Source organism: Clupea harengus, chromosome 13 (assembly GCF_900700415.2).
Source record: "Clupea harengus chromosome 13, Ch_v2.0.2, whole genome shotgun sequence".
NCBI lineage: Eukaryota > Metazoa > Chordata > Actinopteri > Clupeiformes > Clupeidae > Clupea > Clupea harengus.
The window spans coordinates 26,699,996-26,719,995 of record NC_045164.1 but is presented as its reverse complement, the minus strand read 5'-3'; the positions used below and the strand labels follow the sequence as shown (position 1 = coordinate 26,719,995).

The window sequence follows — 20,000 nt, the reverse complement described above, 5'->3', positions numbered from 1 at the left end:
AGGGGTGTCCTGAACCTTGGATGGTACAAGACCCCTCGCTGGGAGCACTCTTTAACCAGAGGACCCTCGCTGGGAGGGATTAGCAGCACCCTCGTTCATTTAGAGGGGTGGGGGGGGGGGGTTCGAGGGTCCTATAGACCCATGCTACGTTAATGGCTTTTAAAGGTGACCCATACGTTAATGGACAGAAACCAGGCTCAGAACACAAACAGCACAGACGGCCAGGGAGGAGAGGTGATAAAATAGCTGTCTGTCTGTCTGTCTGTCTGTCTGTCTCAACTCTTAGCTGTCTGTCTGTCTGTCTGTCTGTCTGTCTGTCTGTCTGTCTGTCTGTCTGTCTGTCTGTCTGTCTGTCTGTCTGTCTGTCTGTCTGTCTGTCTGTCTGTCTGTCTCAGCCCTTAGTCCCGCTGGCCTCGGGGCAGGGCACCTTCACACACACACACACATAGATGTTGGAGAGAAGGAGAGAGAGAGTATGTGTGTGTGTGTGAGAGAGAGATGAATGACTTAAAATGACTAAAAAAACTAAAAACGAAATCCTTTAAAATCTCACTATAAATACACCATGGCTCAGAATGAACTGGGTAATCCTGCATTATGATTGCAGTGGTGTATTTAGGAGAAATACATCAGACAACAGCGCCTGATTGTTAACACAGTTAAGGCACGAACACGGTCCAGAGCTGGCATCTGTCTGCAACCATTCAAGCTTCTTTTCACCACTGATCACTATCGTGTCGTGACGTGCGAGTAACTTCAGTATAACACTGCCAGGGTGAACTCCAGTATGTTAGTGTTAGTGTTAGTCCAACATGAATGGGTCTGTTAGCAGGTGTTTAGCCCAGGCTTTGCCCTGGCGGTAGAGATGCTTCCAGAAAAATCCAAACACCCGTCTCCATGGAAACAAAAGACTGCTCAGCTCAAGCCATCTGTGTCAGTGCAGTCGAGCCCACAGTGCCAGTTTATTCCAACATAAACGCTCACACCCCACACAAACACACACTCACACACACTCTCAAGCAACCACCACAGACACACACTCACACCCCACACACACACACACACACACACACACACGGACACACTCACACCCAACCAACACACACGGACACACACGCGCCTATATGCAAATATAAACATGACTTAACACTTCCAGCAATATATGCCAATTTTGTTAATATATACATATTAATACATATGTGTTTGTGCAACACCCCAGTGTCCATTCACACAAAACCACTGTTATGTACCCAGCACACAGGCCACAACACACACACAAACACACACACACACACTATTATGTACACACCACGCAGGCCACTACACACACATGGAGGAGTGCATGAGCTGAGAATCCACGTTCTCTCAACACACACACACATTGTACAAAAACTAAAAGCATACGCTTGATTTCTATCTCAGGCATGTCCTGCAGCTATGGTCTCCACTGCAGCATCACACACACACACACACACACACACACACACACACACACACACACACGTTCCCCTCGAGGGGTTTGGAAAACAAAGGCTTGCTCTCTTTCTGCAACATTGCATTTCTCCAGCTACACGTAACACTACCAATGGGAAGAGCACACAGACAGAGGGAAAGTGAAGCTCTGCTTCTTCCTCGGGATTTTTACAAACGTCTTGAATGCTAACATACACAAGATTTATATTCATACTTCCTCCCAGTGCTATTGCTCATTTGAATGCTATTAGAACCCCGTATTAGAGAAGAAATATTAGTCTAATATGTATAATATGTGCTATTAAAACCCTGTATTAGAGGAGAAATATTACTCTAATATGTATAATATGTGCTATTAAAACCCTGTATTAGAGGAGAAATATTAGTCTAATATGTATAATCTGCCTGCAAAGGCATCTTTTGAAAAGGGAAATGCCTGGCAGCCAGTAACTGAGCTGAGAAATGCACCCACAACAGAATCCCTTCGCTGCTTTTAGTTTTCCTGGTGGGCATGCGAAATATCGCATTTCATTCAAGCGCAGGTCTTCTGTGTCACCTTTGGCAAGCCATGACCGAGCGCAACGCTCAGCAATGAGTGTGAAACTAGAGAACAGGGGGAGAATAAAGACGAGAAGAGAAAGAGGACAAATAACACAAACAAGAGTAGTTGATAGAATTGCGAAACAAAGAAAAACACAGACAGAGAGAGAGACACAGAGAGGGAGACAGACAAACAAAGAGAGTGAGAGACAGACAGACAGACAGACAGACAGACAGAGAGAGAGAGAGAGAGAGAGAGACAGACAAAGAGAGAGAGACAGACAGACAGAGAGAGACAGACAGACAGACAGACAGACAGACAGAGAGAGAGGGAGGTGTTGATAGTGCCAGGCTCACACAGACATCTCTCTCTGCCTAGAGACAGTTCCCCACTCCTGCCTGGAGACAGTTGCCTTGGCAAAGACGTGTCTGGCGCTGCCACCACAGACGGTGACGCGCTGTGCCCACCCCTACCCCCCTACCCCCCATCTCACGCCCTCAGCCACACGGTTCCAAAGACAGGGGTCTGATACCTGTCCCCCTCAGCCACACGGTTCCAAAGACAGGGGTCTGATACCTGTCCCCCGAGACAGACAGACAGACAGACGGGGAGAAGTGGTCCGCACCTGACTAAACCAGACACCTCTCCAGTCCTCCTCTGTTCAGCTCGCTAACCCACTGTACCAGACCTCAGCGCAACTACGGATTTAGAGACCAATCAGACACACAGGGTTAGGAGCTGGTCTCATGTCTGAAGAGGTGGGTGACACACAGGGTTAGGAGCTGGTCACATAGTCACATGTCTGTAGAGGTGGGTGAGATACAGGGTTGGGAGCTGGTCAAATGTCTGAAGAGGTGGGTGACACACAGAGTTAGGAGCTGGTCTCATGTCTGTAGAGGTGGGTGAGACACAGAGTTGGGAGCTGGTCTCATAGTCTCATGTCTGTAGAGGTGGGTGACACACGGTTGGGAGCTGGTCTCATAGTCACATGTCTGTAGAGGTGGGTGAGACACACGGTTGGGAGCTGGTCTCATAATCACTGTGTCAACAGAGAGAGCTGGGTGACACAGTGTGAGTGATGGGCTAACACATGCCAGCATGATGAGGCATGTGAGAGACACAGATGGGGAGAGAGGCACACAAAGAGACTGGAGCTCAATGAGGGGACTGGTAGAGAGAGAGAGAGAGGGGGAGAGAGAGAGAGACTGAGGAGAGGGGGAGGAAGTGTGGAGAGAAAAGCAGAATGATATAGAAAAGGGAGAAAATAAGATTTGGGAGAAAGGGAAGAGAGACGTGTGAGAGAGAAGAGAGACGCGTGAGAGAGAAGGGGCGAGTAAAAGAGAAGAGAGACGTGTGAGAGAGAAGGGGCGAGTAGAAAGAGAAGAGAAGAGAGACGTGTGAGAGAGAAGGGGCGAGTAGAAAGAGAAGAGAAGAGAGACGCGTGAGAGAGAAGGGGCGAGTAGAAAGAGAAGAGAAGAGAGACGTGTGAGAGAGAAGGGGCGAGTAGAAAGAGAAGAGAAGAGAGACGCGTGAGAGAGAAAGGGACGTGGGGAAGATGGAGGCCCCACAGCAGCTGTGTGATTAGCGGGTGATTGGATTAGCGCCAGAGACTGGTGGCTTTCTGTGGCCGTCGCTTCTCGCCTCTCACTGAGTGCTCACAGGGCAACCCGACACCCTCACAAACACCTGCCACTGCTCCTGGCTTGTCTCCTCCCTCTAACTCGCTCACTCTCTCCCTCTCTCTCCCACCCCCTCCTCACTTCCTATCACTTCTCCACTCTCTCCCCTGTTCCCAGGCAGGTCCATGGTGTCATATACACTCTTTCCACAGTCAGCCAGGAAGGGTGGCACCTTTATTGTCATGCACAAATATGAGCTGTGTGTGTGTGTGTGTGTGTGTGTGTGTGTGTGTGTGTGTGTGTGTGTGTGTGTGTGTGTGTGTGTGTGTGTGTGCGTGTGCGTGTGCGTGTGCGTGTGCGTGTGTGTGCAGGTATTTTTCCTAAGTGCCCACAGCAGCACTTTGCTGTAGATGTGCTACACGCATTTTATGAACAGACATGAATCTGTCCCTGGCAGGTTAACGTCCAGAGTTTAATCCACTGTTATTCCACAACTCAGGCTGACAAAAGCTCCAGGGACACATGAAGCTAAGCTAAGCCCCAGAGACACATCGGCTCCCTGACAACGCAGCTGCAGCAGCCGCAACGCCCAGCTCAGACACAGGGGGGCAGACCCTCCACATCTGGATCCAGCAGAGCAGCTTCTGGACAGGGGGGGGGGGGGGGGGGGGGGGGGGGGGGGGGGGCAATCTCTGTGAGCGTTCTTTTGTGTTTTCAGCAAATGGAAGGGGTTTAGAAATTCAAGGGATTCATGTCTTAAGTGTGGGCTCTGGAGATGTGGATGAGAGGCGGGAAGATGGGGGGAACGGATTGATCTCAGCAGGGAGGGGAAGTAAGCCCCCCCCCCCCCCCCCTTCCCTAGAGACAGTAACATGGCCGCTGTCTCTAGCTAAGCCTCGGAACCTCCTCAGAAGCGCAAGTCTGAAATATGACATCAGCAGTATGTTTTTATTCCCCAAGTTTATCTGTCTTATGTATAGCCATCATATTTACACCGAGAGGCTTTTCTAGTGTGACGTTATGGCTACTGGATAGAGGACACTGAACAGATGTCTGCACAAAGTGCTGTGGGGTGATGTAGTTGAAGGAGTGTGGTAAGAGGGATGAGTATGGGGATGAACTGCACAGAAGAGAAAATGAAAGTGAAACATGAGTCTGAGGCTCGGAAGAAGAGGGATGTGAGCGGAAGAAGAGGGATGTGAGCGGAAGAAGAGGGATGTGAGAGGAAGAAGAGGGATGTGAGAGGAGAGTCTTGAAATGGCCCTGTGTTTCTCTCCTCTGCTGTCCTGGGGGATGTGGAGAGGAAGAAGAGGGATGTGAGAGGAAGAAGAGGGATGTAAGAGGAAGAAGAGGGATGTGAGAGGAGAGCCTTGCTCTGTGTTTCTCTCCTCTGCTGTCCTGGAGGATGTGAAGAGGAAAAAGAGGGATGTGGAGAGGAAGAAGAGGGATGTGAGCGGAAGAAGAGGGATGTGAGAGGAAGAAGAGGGATGTGAGAGGAAGAAGAGGGATGTGAGAGGAAGAAGAGGGATGTAAGAGGAAGAAGAGGGATGTGAGAGGAGAGCCTTGCTCTGTGTTTCTCTCCTCTGCTGTCCTGGAGGATGTGGAGAGGAAGAAGAGGGATGTCAGCGGAAGAAGAGGGATGTGAGAGGAAGAAGAGGGATGTAAGAGGAAGAAGAGGGATGTGAGAGGAGAGCACTGCTCTGTGTTTCTCTCCTCTGCTGTCCTGGGGGACGTGCTGGTGCTCTAGCCTGTCACTGCAATGAAAAAGGCTTTAAATATTCATCCTCTGCTTCAACATTTCATGCGTTCTGGATGACTAGGCTCATGGCTTGTGCACTGCCCGTCTCCCTCAAACTCTACGTCAGTGGCTACTGGACAAGTGTGCACGAGGTGGGCGGGGCCACTGCTCCGAGGTGCCAGAACTAATTTTCCACCTGTCCACCCGTCCACATGTCCACACGACTTGTCTGACACGTGGGAGACAGGCCGTGTCAGAGGAGTGTGCTTGGCGAGACGACACTGGGGGATGACAGCTCCAGGTTCAAGATGAGGACACAGACCAATAGTGACTGCATTCAAACTAGAACACACTAAATATACATATAATAGCTGAGGGTGATGATGTGAGGTACCATCTAGCATTTAATGCCATCCTCCTCTAGGGCGACAACACACGGATACAGCAAATACCTCGTGACCTCACCTCACGACCTCACCTCAACAAACACACAACCCAGAGACACGTGCTAGTGAGACGTCAGTGAGTGTATCTGTGTGGCTCTTGAGTATTACTGACTCCAGTAGTTTCCAACTGCTTCACAGTTCATTTATTGTGCGCCCTCTTGCGCCCTGACGTATTTCAAAACAGATAGGTAGCATAAGTTTAGGTTGCCTAGTAATGGAAATGATTTGTATTTGTAAAAAAAAATAAAAGCTATTTACGGATCAGTTAAAACGTCGCAAAGGATCAAGGGACACTGTTACAAACCATTTCAGTGTTTGAATGTCATTTTAATTTCTTTTACGTGTACTCGTGCGACCTTGGCTAAGAACTGTTTAGAAGTTTCTAACACTGAGGTTCTCCGTTTGCTTCTAGCCCGTGTATTATATAACTCCTAATGGAAACAGAAGACCGAGGCTAGTCAGCGGTGTGTAAGCCCGAGGAAAAGCTCCGTTCTTAGATGGAAAAATGCCACTAATCCTCTGACACTGAGCCAGATGGTCTCCTCTAAGAAACAATGGCTCAGAGAGGTGGGAGATTTATATGTACACAGCATGATCCTGAAGGCAGTTCCGGCCAGTAAGGGCACATGACACACATACTCAAGAGTGCCTGCTGGTCACTTTGCCGATGAACAACGGAAGATCAGTGCCAAGCAGGTCAGCCGAGGCCTCGGAGCATGGGTCACACATGACTCAATACTAACACTCAAATTTGAACCCCCTGTGTGCACTAATGTGCAAACAAACAGTTTGGTTATTGACGATTAGTAATTGCGTGTTTCCAGTTGGCTGTTTCATCACTAATCCAACAGCCGGTCATGAAGTCAGGATAAAGTAGGACCGCAAGCGTCTACGCCCAGTGTCATACGATTGAGACAGGCAGCATGTTGGGATTTTTAAAAAGCTGAATTCCCCTTCAATTAAACTCATCTGTTGTTACGTGAACAACTATATAACTATACACAGCCTTCCTTCCTTTTTAAAAAAGGAAATCATAAAAAGTGGGCAGGTGTAGGCTTATGTAAGTACACTTAAAAGTGTTACATAACCAGAAAAAACTGAAAAGGCTAAAAAGCTACGTTACTCACGGTTGAGAGCACATCGCCCTCTACTGGCGAACACTTTCAAAGACCCATTCAGCGCTGCCTTCATCCTACAGTAACAGCCAGCATCCGCTGGTGAGATGCACAAGATACCAGCCACAGAAGACATAACTCAGGGACAGATGAGACCCACACAGATGCAAAGACAAGGCACCTGAATTACAAAGATTATAATGTTATAAATTCAAGTACATTCTGACAAATACAGGCTTTGTGGTGCATTGACACTGACATGTTAGTGTGTGTGTAGTTCTGATCAAAATGAATCTAAAACTCAAAAGGAGGCTCAGATACACTTAAGAGGTTTGACTCTGCTTTGTGCTTGGACACACAAAGGTGTGAGCCAGCAGACAATGTCCCCAGAATCACAGATTTCCCAAACACACACACACACACACACACACAGGTACACAAACTCTTCTCTTGCCATCCTCGCACCTGTGAGTCTGAGAAGTCATTAAAGCAGCGCTCAGGCACAGGTCCCCTCGACCTCCTTTCTCCTTCCCTCTCCTCTCCTTCCCTCTCCTCTCCTCTCCTCTCCTCTCCTCCTCTCTCCTCTCCTCTCCTCTCCTTCCCTCTCCTCTCCCCTCCTCTCCTCTCCTTCCCTTCCCTCCTCTCCTCTCCTCTCCTCCTCTCCTCTCCTCTCCTCCCCTCTCCTCTCCTCTCCTCTCCTCGCCTGCACCGCTGTGTTCTATTTCAGGACAGTCACCATCCCTCTTTCTCTTTCTCTCTTTCTCTCTTTCTGCCCTTCTCCTTTTCTCCTGCTGCAGCCCAGTCCTCCATCCCCCCAGTGAAACACTACCATCCACACACACACACACACACACACACACACAACCACACAATGCCTTCATTTAAAATGCAGTTGTATATTCTCACAATCAGGAGCATGCACACACATGCACAACCACGACTGTAACGTCTGACACATCAACACACATAGCCCCCATCTAAACAACAACAACAACAACAACAACATCAAAAACTGACCTCCCATTTTCTGTGACGTGACGTGTTTCTATCTCACACACACGTGCCGTCACCATTACCTGCCACAGGGACGCCAAACATGCCACCATTCTGAGAAAGCACCACCGCCAGACAATAACAATGACACGGCTGACGAGAACAGCGTCATCTCCTCCCCCACCTCCTCCACATACAAACAAGCCTTCCCCCCCATCCCCCCACCTCCTCTCCGTGCGAGCCCAGAGCGGGGTCCCTGGTGGCAGGCAGACGGTGTGCATGTCTGTGCGGACTCACATGGTCTCCGTGTGCTCCTGTTGGGGACAGGTGGCCTGTCCTTGCTCCGCAGACTCCACGGCGCCCATCCTCCGGCAGGTTGGCCACCCCCCCTCCTCACCTGATCCCTTTCCCCCTCCACCGCCACCTCCTCTTCCTCCCCCCCCTCCTCCTCCTCCTCAGGTCTCTCCTGCTCTCCTCTCTCTCGCTCCGCGGCTGTGTTGTGGCTCCGCTGTGCTGCAGTGCAGTGACGGAGGGTCCACTGGCATGAGGAGATCTTCCTCTCCTCTTTTCTCTCCTCTCCTCTTTTCTCTCCTCTACTCCCTCACTCGCTCGCTCAGTCCATCGCCAGCATCTCTCAACCTGACTGACTGTCTGCCTTCTACCACTCGCTGTCACCCTCTGTCTCTCTTCTCTCGTTCTCTCTCCTCTGTTCTCTCTCGCTCGCTCGCTGGCTGGCTGGCTGGCTGGCTCTCCTCTGCTCCGCGCGGTCTTTACATCACCGAGGGGAGGAAGCTGACTCTCTTCCTGTGTCCGTGGCAACAGCAGCCAAGGCAGGCAGATCTCACTTCGCTGCTGGAGGGGTTGTGTGTGTGTGTGTGTGTGTATGAGAGAGAGAGGGAGAGAGGGAGGGAGAGATGTGGAATGTAATCCGTAGCGATGAGCGAGAGGGAAAAACAGAGCGAGAGATAAGATGAGGGGAGCGCATGATGCTCCTTTTGGCTTAAGCCCCTCCCCTCTCTGCCTCAATCTGCCATTCACAGGGGAGCCTGTTTTCTTCCCTCCTCCCCCTGTTCATCTCTTTCTCTCTCTCTCTCTCTCTCTCTCTCTCTTCCCTCCTCCCCCTCTCACTCACCATAGGGACCAGGCAGTTTTAAAAAGACAAGCAGATTTCTCCCGTCTGCACGCACCCTAATGCAAACAATAGGAGACCCCATGTAGAGCAGATTGACACGTTTTCAATCCCTCTCTCTTTCTTTCCCTCTCTCTCTCTCTCTCTCTCAAACAAAAACCCTCTGGCTCTCCTTGCCTCAGTCACATGTAAATATATACAAACAGCTTCTCCCTTTCTCCATGTTTTTCCCCCCATTCTCTCTCTCTCTCTCTCTCTCTCTCTCTCTCTCTGTGGAAAGGTCCAGCAGCCGGTGTGTGTGTGTGTGTGTGTGTGTGTGTGTGTGTGTGTGTGTGTGTGTGTGTGTGTGTGTGTGTGTGTGTCTGTGTGTGTGTGTGTGTGTGTGTGTGTGTGTGTGTGTGTGTGTGTGTGTGTGTGTGTGTGTGGTTGGTAGACTGATGGAAGTGGAGGTAAACAATGGAAGCTGATAGAGTGGGAACCCTCTACAAGGTTCTCTCTCTCTCTCTGTGTGCGTGTGTGTGTGTGTCTGTGTGTGTGTGTGTGTGTGTGTGTGTGTGTGTGTGTGTGTATATGTAAGCATTGCCTTTTTCCAGTGTTGTGACTGTGCCTATTTCCCCCACTTGACCCCTTTTTTGTCTTTCACATAACACACACACACGGGCACACACACACACACACACATAATTCACTGGTCTAATTATCCTCGGAAAAAATAAGAGGGGGAAAATGGAAGATCAATAATCCTGACAGTGACATTTCCCTCACAGATGGAAGCCTCCAGTGAGAGCCCCTTCCCTAGTAAACATGTCACACGTCTCACACACACACACACACACACACAGCACACACACACCAGCAGAGAGGCATTCTTCCACTTTTGTCTTAAAATGTCCTCTTAAAATTCCTCTCCTTCCTCTAGGACAACAACATACCGGAGGTGTCCCTCCCACAGCGCGCACACACACACACACACACACACACACACACACACACACACACACACACACACACACACACACACACACACACACACACACACACACACACACACACACACACACACACACACACACACACACACACACACACACACACACACACACACACACACACCGCACGGGGGCCCTGTGTCCATTTCAGCTCCGTCTGCGTCTCTGCCCCTCCACAGCCAGCCATCTCCAAATTAATTCTGTCAATCCCCAGGAGACCCAGCACACACGCGCACACACACACACACACGCACACACACATGCACTCATGCCGTAAAGATCTCATTTAGCCGCCCTCGCACCAAGCATCTGAATATTTCAAAGATGCTTCTGGAAAATTAAAACAGGAGGGTGTGCACATCTATTCTTAACTGACAGTGATGTGTGCTCAACAGTAAGCGCGCGGCCTCTGATGTTGATGTGTGTGTGTGTGTGTGTGTGTGTGTGTGTGTGTGTGTGTGTGTGTGTGCTCAACAGTAAGTGCGCGGAAGGAAATCCACGGGGGAAACACAGTAAAAACAAAAACAGAAAAAGAAAACGGGTCATTGTTCAGCCCAAGGCATTTGAAGTGACCCATACCCACATATCATGTAGCATGTAGCGATCTCACTGTGGGAAAGTGGGAGATGGTAATGGGAGGATTATGAACCTATTGTTCAGTGCAGGAGGAGATGAACAAAAGCCTTTTCACACCAGCGCCTGTGTCCGACCGATTCCTTTACATGGCCTGGAGTTTGGGCTGACGCGTCGGCGTCGGCGCTGGTTCTGGAGCTGGTTCTGGTTCTGGGACAGTGCCTCTGGCGGGGGCAGGTTCTAGGACTACGGCGGTCTGGTGTTGTTATTATTACACTGGACTGAGGGAAAGAGGGTGTCGAGAGAGTTCTGTTCTTTCTCATCTTTTTGTTGAGGTGCTTTTCAGAGCAGGGACACTCTGTCCAACAAAGTGTTTGTGTGTGTGTGTGTGTGTGTGTGTGTGTGTGTGTGTGTGTGTGTGTGTGTGTGTGAGTCACAGATTAACCTAATTCTACCATTCATCTAGGAATAATGACAACAAAATGTAAAAAAAAAATCAATTAATCATTGACATAAGCCCTGCTGTTGATTATTGGCGAAGTCACATACAATATTCACAGGACATGTGTTCTCATGTGTGAATGGGCCCACACACACACACACACAGGACATGTGTTATCATGTCTGAATGGGCACACACACACACACACAGCCGGAGGGTATTTAAGAGTAATTAGGGCTCTGGTGGGTTCAGGGTCATCACAGCCACCCAAGCCCACCACCCTCCACACCACCCTCCACCCTCCACACCACCCTCTACCCCCATTTAAAAGGAGCCCCGGCAGGCTACACATCAATACAGAGGCCCTCCAGAAACAGATACCTCCCTTTAATGAATCAGACAACAACAACACATGAAAACATACCAAAAAAAAACAGAGAGACTGCTGGGTGTGGAGGCAAGACAGTTAGGGGAGATATTCGACTATTTCCACAGGTATCCTGTGATTCGCCATCGGACCAGTTTTGAAAGAGCAGGGTGGATTCCCAGCACCGGAGGCCCAGGGGAGCACCATGATGGCAGGGTGCCTGGGTTTCATTGGGGGGGGTGAGCGGGGGGGAAGGGGAGGGGGAGAGACACTGAGAGCAGGAGATCTGTTTACATAAATATACAGAGAAGAGAAAAGAGGAAGAGGAGGAGGAGGAAGAAAAGAAGAAAAAGAAACAAAAAACAAGATGAAGGAGAAGAAGAAGAAGAAGAAGAAGTAGAAGAAGAAGAAGAAGAAGAAGAAGAAGAAGAAGAAGAAGAAGAAGAAGCAGAAGCAGAAGAAGAAGAAGAAGATGAAGACTGAGCCCTCGCTATGGGAACTATGAAGAGGCAGGGAGGCAGACAGGTGGCAGGTCTGTCTCTGGGCCGAAGGCTGTCTGCGCCCACTAGGCAAATAACATAAAGAAGCCATTATCCTCCCCGCCCGCCCGCAGACACAAGCTCTTATACTGTCTGTCTCCCCCTCCTCTGGTCTTAGCCAGCTCAAGATTGGCTGTAATCAAATGACGACCCGCCAAAGAGCACAGTGTCGAGACGTGGAGGGGTCTAATTACTCTGCTCAAGATAATGCATCGAAATGCAAAGGGTTTTTTAGTCTGACACAGAGCCTTTCTACGGTGCAGCTCTAGATTTCTCTATTTACATTGGGGAAAGCTTACGGTTGTGTTGGCAATTCAACCCAAAGGTCCATATTGATATCAAGCCAAAATTACGACACGGCAGAAGGATCTAAGGACAGAGCAGACACATGAGTGTATCCCACCAAACCCTACCCTGAGCCCACACACACACACACACACACACACACACACACACACACACACACACACACACACACACACACACACACACACACACACACACACAGAACCGCAGCCCTGGCTTGCAACTCCAGCGCTCACACGCAGACAGAGGAAATTGAGAAATTAAATTTTCAAACAAGGCAGCCACCGAAAGTGCCCTACTGAGGCAGTGTGTGTGTGTGTGAAAGTGCCTTACGGAGGCAGTGTGTGTGTGTGTGTGTGTGTGTGTGTGTGTGTGTGTGTGTGTGAAAGTGGCTTACTGAGGCAGGTTTTTTAAAAGATTAATAACCTTGGCCTGAGGAATCTAGGTCGTCTCAGTGTATATGCTTCACTAAGTAAAGTAGACATAGAGTGTGTGTGGGGGTGTGTTTGTGTGTGTGTGTGTGTGTGTGTGTGTGTGTGTGTGTGTGTGTGTGTGTGTGTGTGTGTGTGTGTGTGTGTGTCCATCTATGTAAATCCTGCTCTGATGGTCTGTATTTTCAATTACACCAACCCCATGAGCTGAATGCACCTAGAACCCAGCCCATCCAAATGCATCTCATAATCCCTTAATGCAATAAAAATGCAGACTATACTAAGCCGTTGCCAGGGTAATTTCCAACATCTCACCAACAATCCCACCATACACCTGTGTTATCCTTGATCACCATGGAAACACTCCACACCCAAACAGTCCCAAAGCCACAAAGCCCCCATAAGCCAACCACCAGTGGAGCCAGCGCGGCCTGAGACCCAGGCCTTAGTGCTGATGGAAGTCCAGTGCGAGGGGTACTGAGACCCAGGCCTTAATGCCGATGGAGGTCCAGTGAGAGGGGTACTGAGACCCAGGCCTTAGGGCTGATGGAGGTCCAGTGAGAGTGGTACTGAGACCCAGGCCTTAATGCCGATGGAAGTCCAGTGAGAGGAGTTAGTGTCAGGCTAATCAATCAGCCTCCGACCCCAAAGCCATGCTATAGACCTGTTGCTAATGGGGTTTCTATAGGGCTGCTGCTGCTGGGCAGGGAGGATGAAGTCATGATGTAGGCACCCTAGGGAGGCAGCGAGGCCCTGTAGACTTTAAAGGTATGATCAGTCCCCCGATAAGGTCAACATTCATTTGATCAGCTAGCACTGTTACACAGAGTTAGTTGAGATGACTTTAAAACCATCAGCTTCCATTGCTAGACCTAAACAAATATTTGGGTTATTTTCCTCCACAGTGATTCAGACCATTTTCAGGTCTGGTAGACACATTAGATAAGAGCTGGATCCAATCCCTAAACAGTAAACTAGTAGTCTTTTCCCAGATTCAATAAAAAATAAACCATCTCGGCAGGTCCTTGTCTAGGCATCCTTTCTGTCCCCGCCTGTCTGCAGCGCTGGCTAAATGAGGCGCTCTTTAGCAACCTTCGCTAACCTTCGCTAACTGAATGAGGCGTGTGTGTAAATAAGGTTGAGGTGAAACAGACAGAGAGATCTGCGAAAAAAGTAGGGCTGAGTGTCTTTCACGTACGCCAGAGTGACGGGGCGTTCTCCTCTCATCCACTCCTAATGTCCCTGCTAGCCCCCTATCTGTGCTCATCTGTCCTCAGCTAGCATCGACCCCCTCTCTATCATTTATTCTCTGTTAGAGATGTCGGGCCCATCTGTGGCTGTAAATCTGCCCTCCCCAAAGCAGCAGAGGAACACGGGGCGTTTAAATAATGCATGGCGGAGAGCTGCTCCCTCTCGGTGCGCCTGTAAATAGCTCAGAGCGGCGCTGCAGAGGGGCCAGTGTGCTGGTGGGCAGGCCAGACACTTACTACGCGCACATGCCATCTGCTGGCCAAAACGGTGCACTGCATGTGTGCAAATCGATGACGTATTCCTAGCACTGACTCACCAGCTTGTGCTAAGCAATTAAAATGAGGATGGGGAGTGTGTGTGTGTGTGTGTGGGGGGGGGGGGGGTACTGGGGATTATCAGGCATGGCCAAAATGACATCATCGCCTATTTCTGCTTCCTACAGCAAGATGCTCTGAAGACAGAAAACAAGACCACGATTGATCCTATATTGCAAGCAGCAGGTGCGTGGAATACAATGAACTGCCATTATGGCACGGAACTAAATAATTACCAAAACTGCCAAAGGAGCATACACCCCCTCTGCCTTCTTCATATGACAGGACTACTCATCATAACTCCAGCACACACACACACATACACACACACACACATCGTACACAGGGACACACGCACGCACACACACACACAAACTGCCAAAGGAGCATACACCCCCTCTGCCTTCTTCATATGACAGGACTGCCCATCATAACTCCAGCACACACACACAGATACACACACACACATCGTACACAGGGACACACGCACGCACACACACACACACACACACACAAACTGCCAAAGGAGCATACACCCCCTCTGCCTTCTTCATATGACAGGACTGCCCATCATAACTCCAGCACACACACACACATACACACACACACATCGTACACAGGGACACACGCACGCACGCACACACACACACACACACACACACACACACACACAAACTGCCAAAGGAGCATACACCCCCTCTGCCTTCTTCATATGACAGGACTGCCCATCATAACTCCAGGGCAATCTACTCCGTATCCACAGACCATATCACACCCCTAGGCAAACAGGCACTGCGACAGGCACTGCGGCGGCTATGGTCGTCATTATTAGGCAGACTGTTGGGTAAGGCAGCACTAGGCAACGCCCAGCAGCATACTCACCAAATGGCTCCACGCTTATCTATCCATCTAGCCATCAGTGGTTACGTCTGCTGCATACAGACAATAAGCTCCACAGTTTGGTTTTTTTGAATCATACTGTGAGTCAGGCAGGCAGACAGACAAGTTCATATTTCCGTGCATTCAGACAGGTTCATATTTCCTTTCTGAAGCTAATGGAGCCTTTGACTGGAGCGTTCTGTTTGACTGGAGCATGCTGTTCGCTTCAAGCCTGTCTAGGAAATCAAGGCACATCCTCAGGTGTGTGAGCTTGGGGAGAGGAGAAAATAGGATGGGATGGAAGTACTATGTGTGTGTGTGTGTGTGTGTGTGTGTGTGAGAGAGAGAGAAAGAGAGGTGAGACAATGACTCGGCATTCCAATAGCAGAGGCCAGAACAGAGACAGAGAACAACACACACACACACACACACCCCTCCCCCATATGACCTATCACAAATGCGTATTATACATTATAAAACTTCACTCAGGGTGTTCTGTTTTGTAATTACATTTTAGACCAAAATTTCATTTCAAGATAATAATGAATAACTTCTCAGCCAGCCAAGCCCATGATAACCACCATAACAGACCCCAGCCAAGCCCAGGATCACCGCCATAACAGACCCCAGCCAAGCCCAGGATAATCACCATAACAGACCAGTCAAGCCCAGGATAATCACCATAACAGACCAGTCAAGCCCAGGATCACCGCCATAACAGACCCCAGCCATGCCCAGGATCACCGCCATAACAGACCCACCAAGCCCAGGATCACCGCCATAACAGACCCCAGGATCACCGCCATAACAGACCCCAGGATAACCACCATAACAGACCAGCCAAGCCCAGGATCACCACCATAACAGACCAGCCAAGCCCAGGATCACCGCCATAACAGACCCCAGGATCACCGCCATAACAGACCCAAGATAACCACCATAACAGACCAGCCAAGCCCAGGATCACCGCCATAACAGACCCACCACCATTCCAGTCTATGAATAAATATATAACCATTTTACAGGACCCATTACCAAATCACTCTGGAATGAAGGAGTTGGCCTGCCAGCCTGCCAGCCAGCGCTGTTTTCTACCCTGGGCAACATCATCACATCTCGAACCCTGGGCAACATCATCACATCTCGAACCCTGGGCAACCTCATCACATCTCCAGCGCTAGGCAACATCATCACATTCCAGCGCTGGGCAACATCATCACATCTCGAACCCTGGGCAACATCATCACATCTCGAACCCTGGGCAACATCATCACATCTCCAGCGCTGGTGTGTGTGTGTGTGTATGATGAGGGAGAGCATGTGTGTGTGTGTGTGCCAGAGATCGTAAAAAACAGCTGAGTGTATTACCTGACAAGAGGAGGGATGTGCAGCGCCTCCTCCTGATCCTGATCCTGGGCCGGAGGAGGTGGAGGAGGTGGTGGAGGGGTGCGGGGGGCTTCAGGGTCAGCAGGAGGAGATGAAGGAGGTGGTGGAGGGGTGTGGGGGGCTTCAGGTTCAGCAGGAGGAGATGAAGGAGGTTGTGGAGGGGTGTGCAGCGCCTCCTCCTGATCCTGGGCAGGAGGAAGAGGAGGAGGTGGTGGAGGGGTGCGGGGGGCTTCAGGAGCAGCAGGAGGTGGGGATGCAGGAGGTGGGGAGACGGGCTCCGAGGCTGGGGCGTTCCTCTCCGGAGGGGTGGGGGGAGGTGTGGGGAACTCGGCGGCGTCCCGGAAGAGGTGGGCAGGCAGGGCGGGAGGGAAGGCGTGGTGGTCCGCCGGGGGTTTCGGGGAAGAAGGGACGGGGTCGTTCCTCTCAACAAGAGGGGGGGGTGAGGAGGACCTGTGGGGGAGGGGGGACAAGAGAGGGTTCAGGTATGGGGTCAATCTGGAGAAGGAGGAGTGACGGACATGTGACAGAAAGGAACTGTACAGCTGGCAGGACCATGACCAGGGGCATTACATTCAAGTGTAGCATGAAAATATAAACAATCTTAACCGCACACACGCACACACACGCACGCACACGCACACACACACACACGCACACACAGACAGGCATAATTGAAGTTCATTGCTTTACACACTTTAACATCCTTATCGTCAATCACTTTTAAATCATTTTGTCAGAACCGATACAAAACAAAAAAGATTCACACTGATCAAAAGCTACAGAGCCTAAACCAAGGGGCAGTACGATTTCACCAATCTCCTACTATTTGTGAAGAAAACAGATGTTTCACCGCATAATCCTGTGTGTGTGTGTGTGTGTGTGTGTTTGTGTAGGGGATTAGGAATGATACGGAACATGTCTCCCACATGTGGTTGTCTCTGATCTCTGGCGCTAACAGGCATCTCTGGCAGAGTTTCCACCGGTAGCCGCCGACCGCCGACCGCCGCCCGGGAGCAGGCTGGCATCGCCCCAACCAGGCACTATCATCAGCCGGCCCCTAATCTGACAGGCAGCGCGCCGGCCACCCCTGCAGCTGCTCCCCGTCGGGGGGGGGGGGCCCTGCCTCTGGTGAGCGGCTAAAAATACATCGGCAAACTCTCTAAGCACACACCAGAGCCTCAGCAATACGCCCTCGACAACTGTGCATAGCTCAGGCCTGATCAGCTGGCCACCTGATTTTAGAAACGCCTCCATCCAAAATGTCCTCAGCCGCCCACTTCCTGAAGAGAAACGCAGCCTGTTCTCGGGTCCTTGTGCCAGCTAGGCCTGCCACACTGCGAGGGCAGCATCTTTTCAAGAACATGTGCTAAATACTCCGCTGGCATGGCCGTGGGGTGATTTAAATCCCAGCGCCCTTGGTCAGTGTCTGTTCCATTTTATTTAAACGTTTGTGCTTATTTAGGGCCACACCCCACCCAAAGGCGAGCCCTTCTGAAAGGCGGCTGTTTAGACATCACTAGTCAGACAGAGCTTTGGCTGCTGTTTAGGTGTCACTAGTCAGACAGACTAGTTAGACATCACTAGTCAGACAGAGCTTTGGCTGCTGAAACCCATCTGTGGTTCTCGCCCTTCCCTGGACTGTAGGAAAGTGAGAGTGCAATAGTCCAGACCTCCAGAAATATAACCTGGCCAAACAATAATAACAGCCCACTCGCTCACCAGAGACTGTAACCATGGTGCTCTGAGGGCAAGAGAGAGAGAGAGAAGAGAGAGAGAAGAGAGAGAGAGAAGAGAAGAGGGGGAGGGGAAGAAGGGGTTAAAGACAAAAAAGCCTGGGACATTGAAAGAGTGGAATAAAAAACAGCAGTGGGGAAAATAAAGAAAAGGGGAAAAGAGGGTGAAGGAGAGAGAGAGAGGGAGGGGGGGAGGCAGAGAGAGAGAGAGAGGGAGGCAGAGAGACACACACAGACACACACCAGCATTGTGTGATGATGTCATTGAGAGTGGTCAGGTACAAGTGGTCCTTTATCCCGCTCTGGAGATGATGTTATGTTGGTACGGGGGAGCCTCACATCTGGAGCCCTCCATCATGGACCCCGTAAAACAGAGCTTTACAAGAGGAAACAGCAGGCAGATCTCACAAATTAAAGGAGAGAACGCTCTTACCCAGAGACATACCTTGCACTGGAGCAGACCCCCTTATAGTACACAAACAAAAAGTCTGCTCATTAATACAAACACGCACACACACAGAGAGAGAGAGAGAGAGAAGAGAGAGAGAGAGAGAGAGAGAGAGAGAGAGAGAACACAAATACCCTAACTAATCTCTTAAATAGAGCTGGAACCTGAAAAAAAATCTGTCAGCCTAGACAGTGTTTAATAGCTAACAGACTACAAATAGCTAAGTTCAGCCGAAGGAGTTGGCCGTTCAGCTTATAAAAATAAACAATAATGCCACTGCTGTGGACGGCTTCACACTTCAACTTTCACACACCCAGAGCACATTCCCTGTAAGTCTAAATGACTGCCAGTTAGAGGCTAATTGCACTGCGGTTCAGCTGGGAAACAGAAATGAGGCGTGCTCTGATTCTTTTCTCTTTCTTTTTTTTTTTTTGTGCAGACTGCTTGAACTGCCATTTCCTTCATAAATATTCCAGCCACATGCTCAAAAAGTGATAAATTGTTCAATGAAAAATTGTCTGGTTGTTCCAGCGTACGTTTGATAAACAGCATTGTTACTTCCAGCATAATCCCAGTGCGTGTCATCGATTACCATGGTAACTATTGTTCGGCACACTCACTCAGCATTCAGTTTCCGTGCCAACCGCGGCTTGTAAAGGCACGAGAGTAAAGTGTGATGAGTCATACTAAATGGCATTCATGTCTCTTTCAAGGTCGATAGGCTTAGGCTTAGCCAGCAAACTCACTTGGGGATGCTGACATGTTGACATATAACAGGTTACCTGAAAGAATGTTTCTTTAATGTGTGAAAGCGTTAAAGCCAGCACATAAATAAGGAACACTCATGGCAGTGGTCCACTGAAATGGCAGCACACTGATTAAAATTGGGCTCTCTCAGCAAAAATGGGTGATGCAATTATCATAGTTCTGGAAACTGGACAGCATTACTCTTTCACAGCTGCTGTGGCCAACCACAGAAACACTTGTCAGTGTGACCTTCAAGGAATCCAAGTTTCTGGAGCAATAAGCTATTTTACAGCTGCCAAGGCCCCCAAACAGCTGAATTGACGTATGTAAGGCGACGTTCTGTAGATACTGAGGCAAAACATACTCAGTCTCTTAATAGATAAAGTGGGGGTTAGCCAATGATGATAAACTATTGCGTAGACAGTGGGTTTGCAGTGTCTGGAGTCTGGAGCAGTGTCACGCCAAAGTACATCTCCATGTGTAAAGTCTACGTGTTCTCACTTCCTCACTTCCTCACTTCCTCACTTCCTCAGCCTTTGCC

General features: G+C 49.8%; 1 protein-coding gene across 13 annotated transcripts in view; it reads right to left on the bottom strand.

The window, feature by feature from the left end:
• Positions 1 to 20,000, bottom strand: part of tacc2 (transforming, acidic coiled-coil containing protein 2) — an 83,061-nt gene that overhangs the window by 26,375 nt on the left and 36,686 nt on the right. For all 13 annotated transcript variants that reach the window (XM_031579012.2, XM_031579018.2, XM_031579019.2 and 10 more), the window contains one exon: positions 16,514 to 16,981. In XM_031579012.2, coding sequence (XP_031434872.1) covers positions 16,514 to 16,981 — 468 coding nt within the window. The remainder of the gene's footprint in view (positions 1 to 16,513; positions 16,982 to 20,000) is intronic.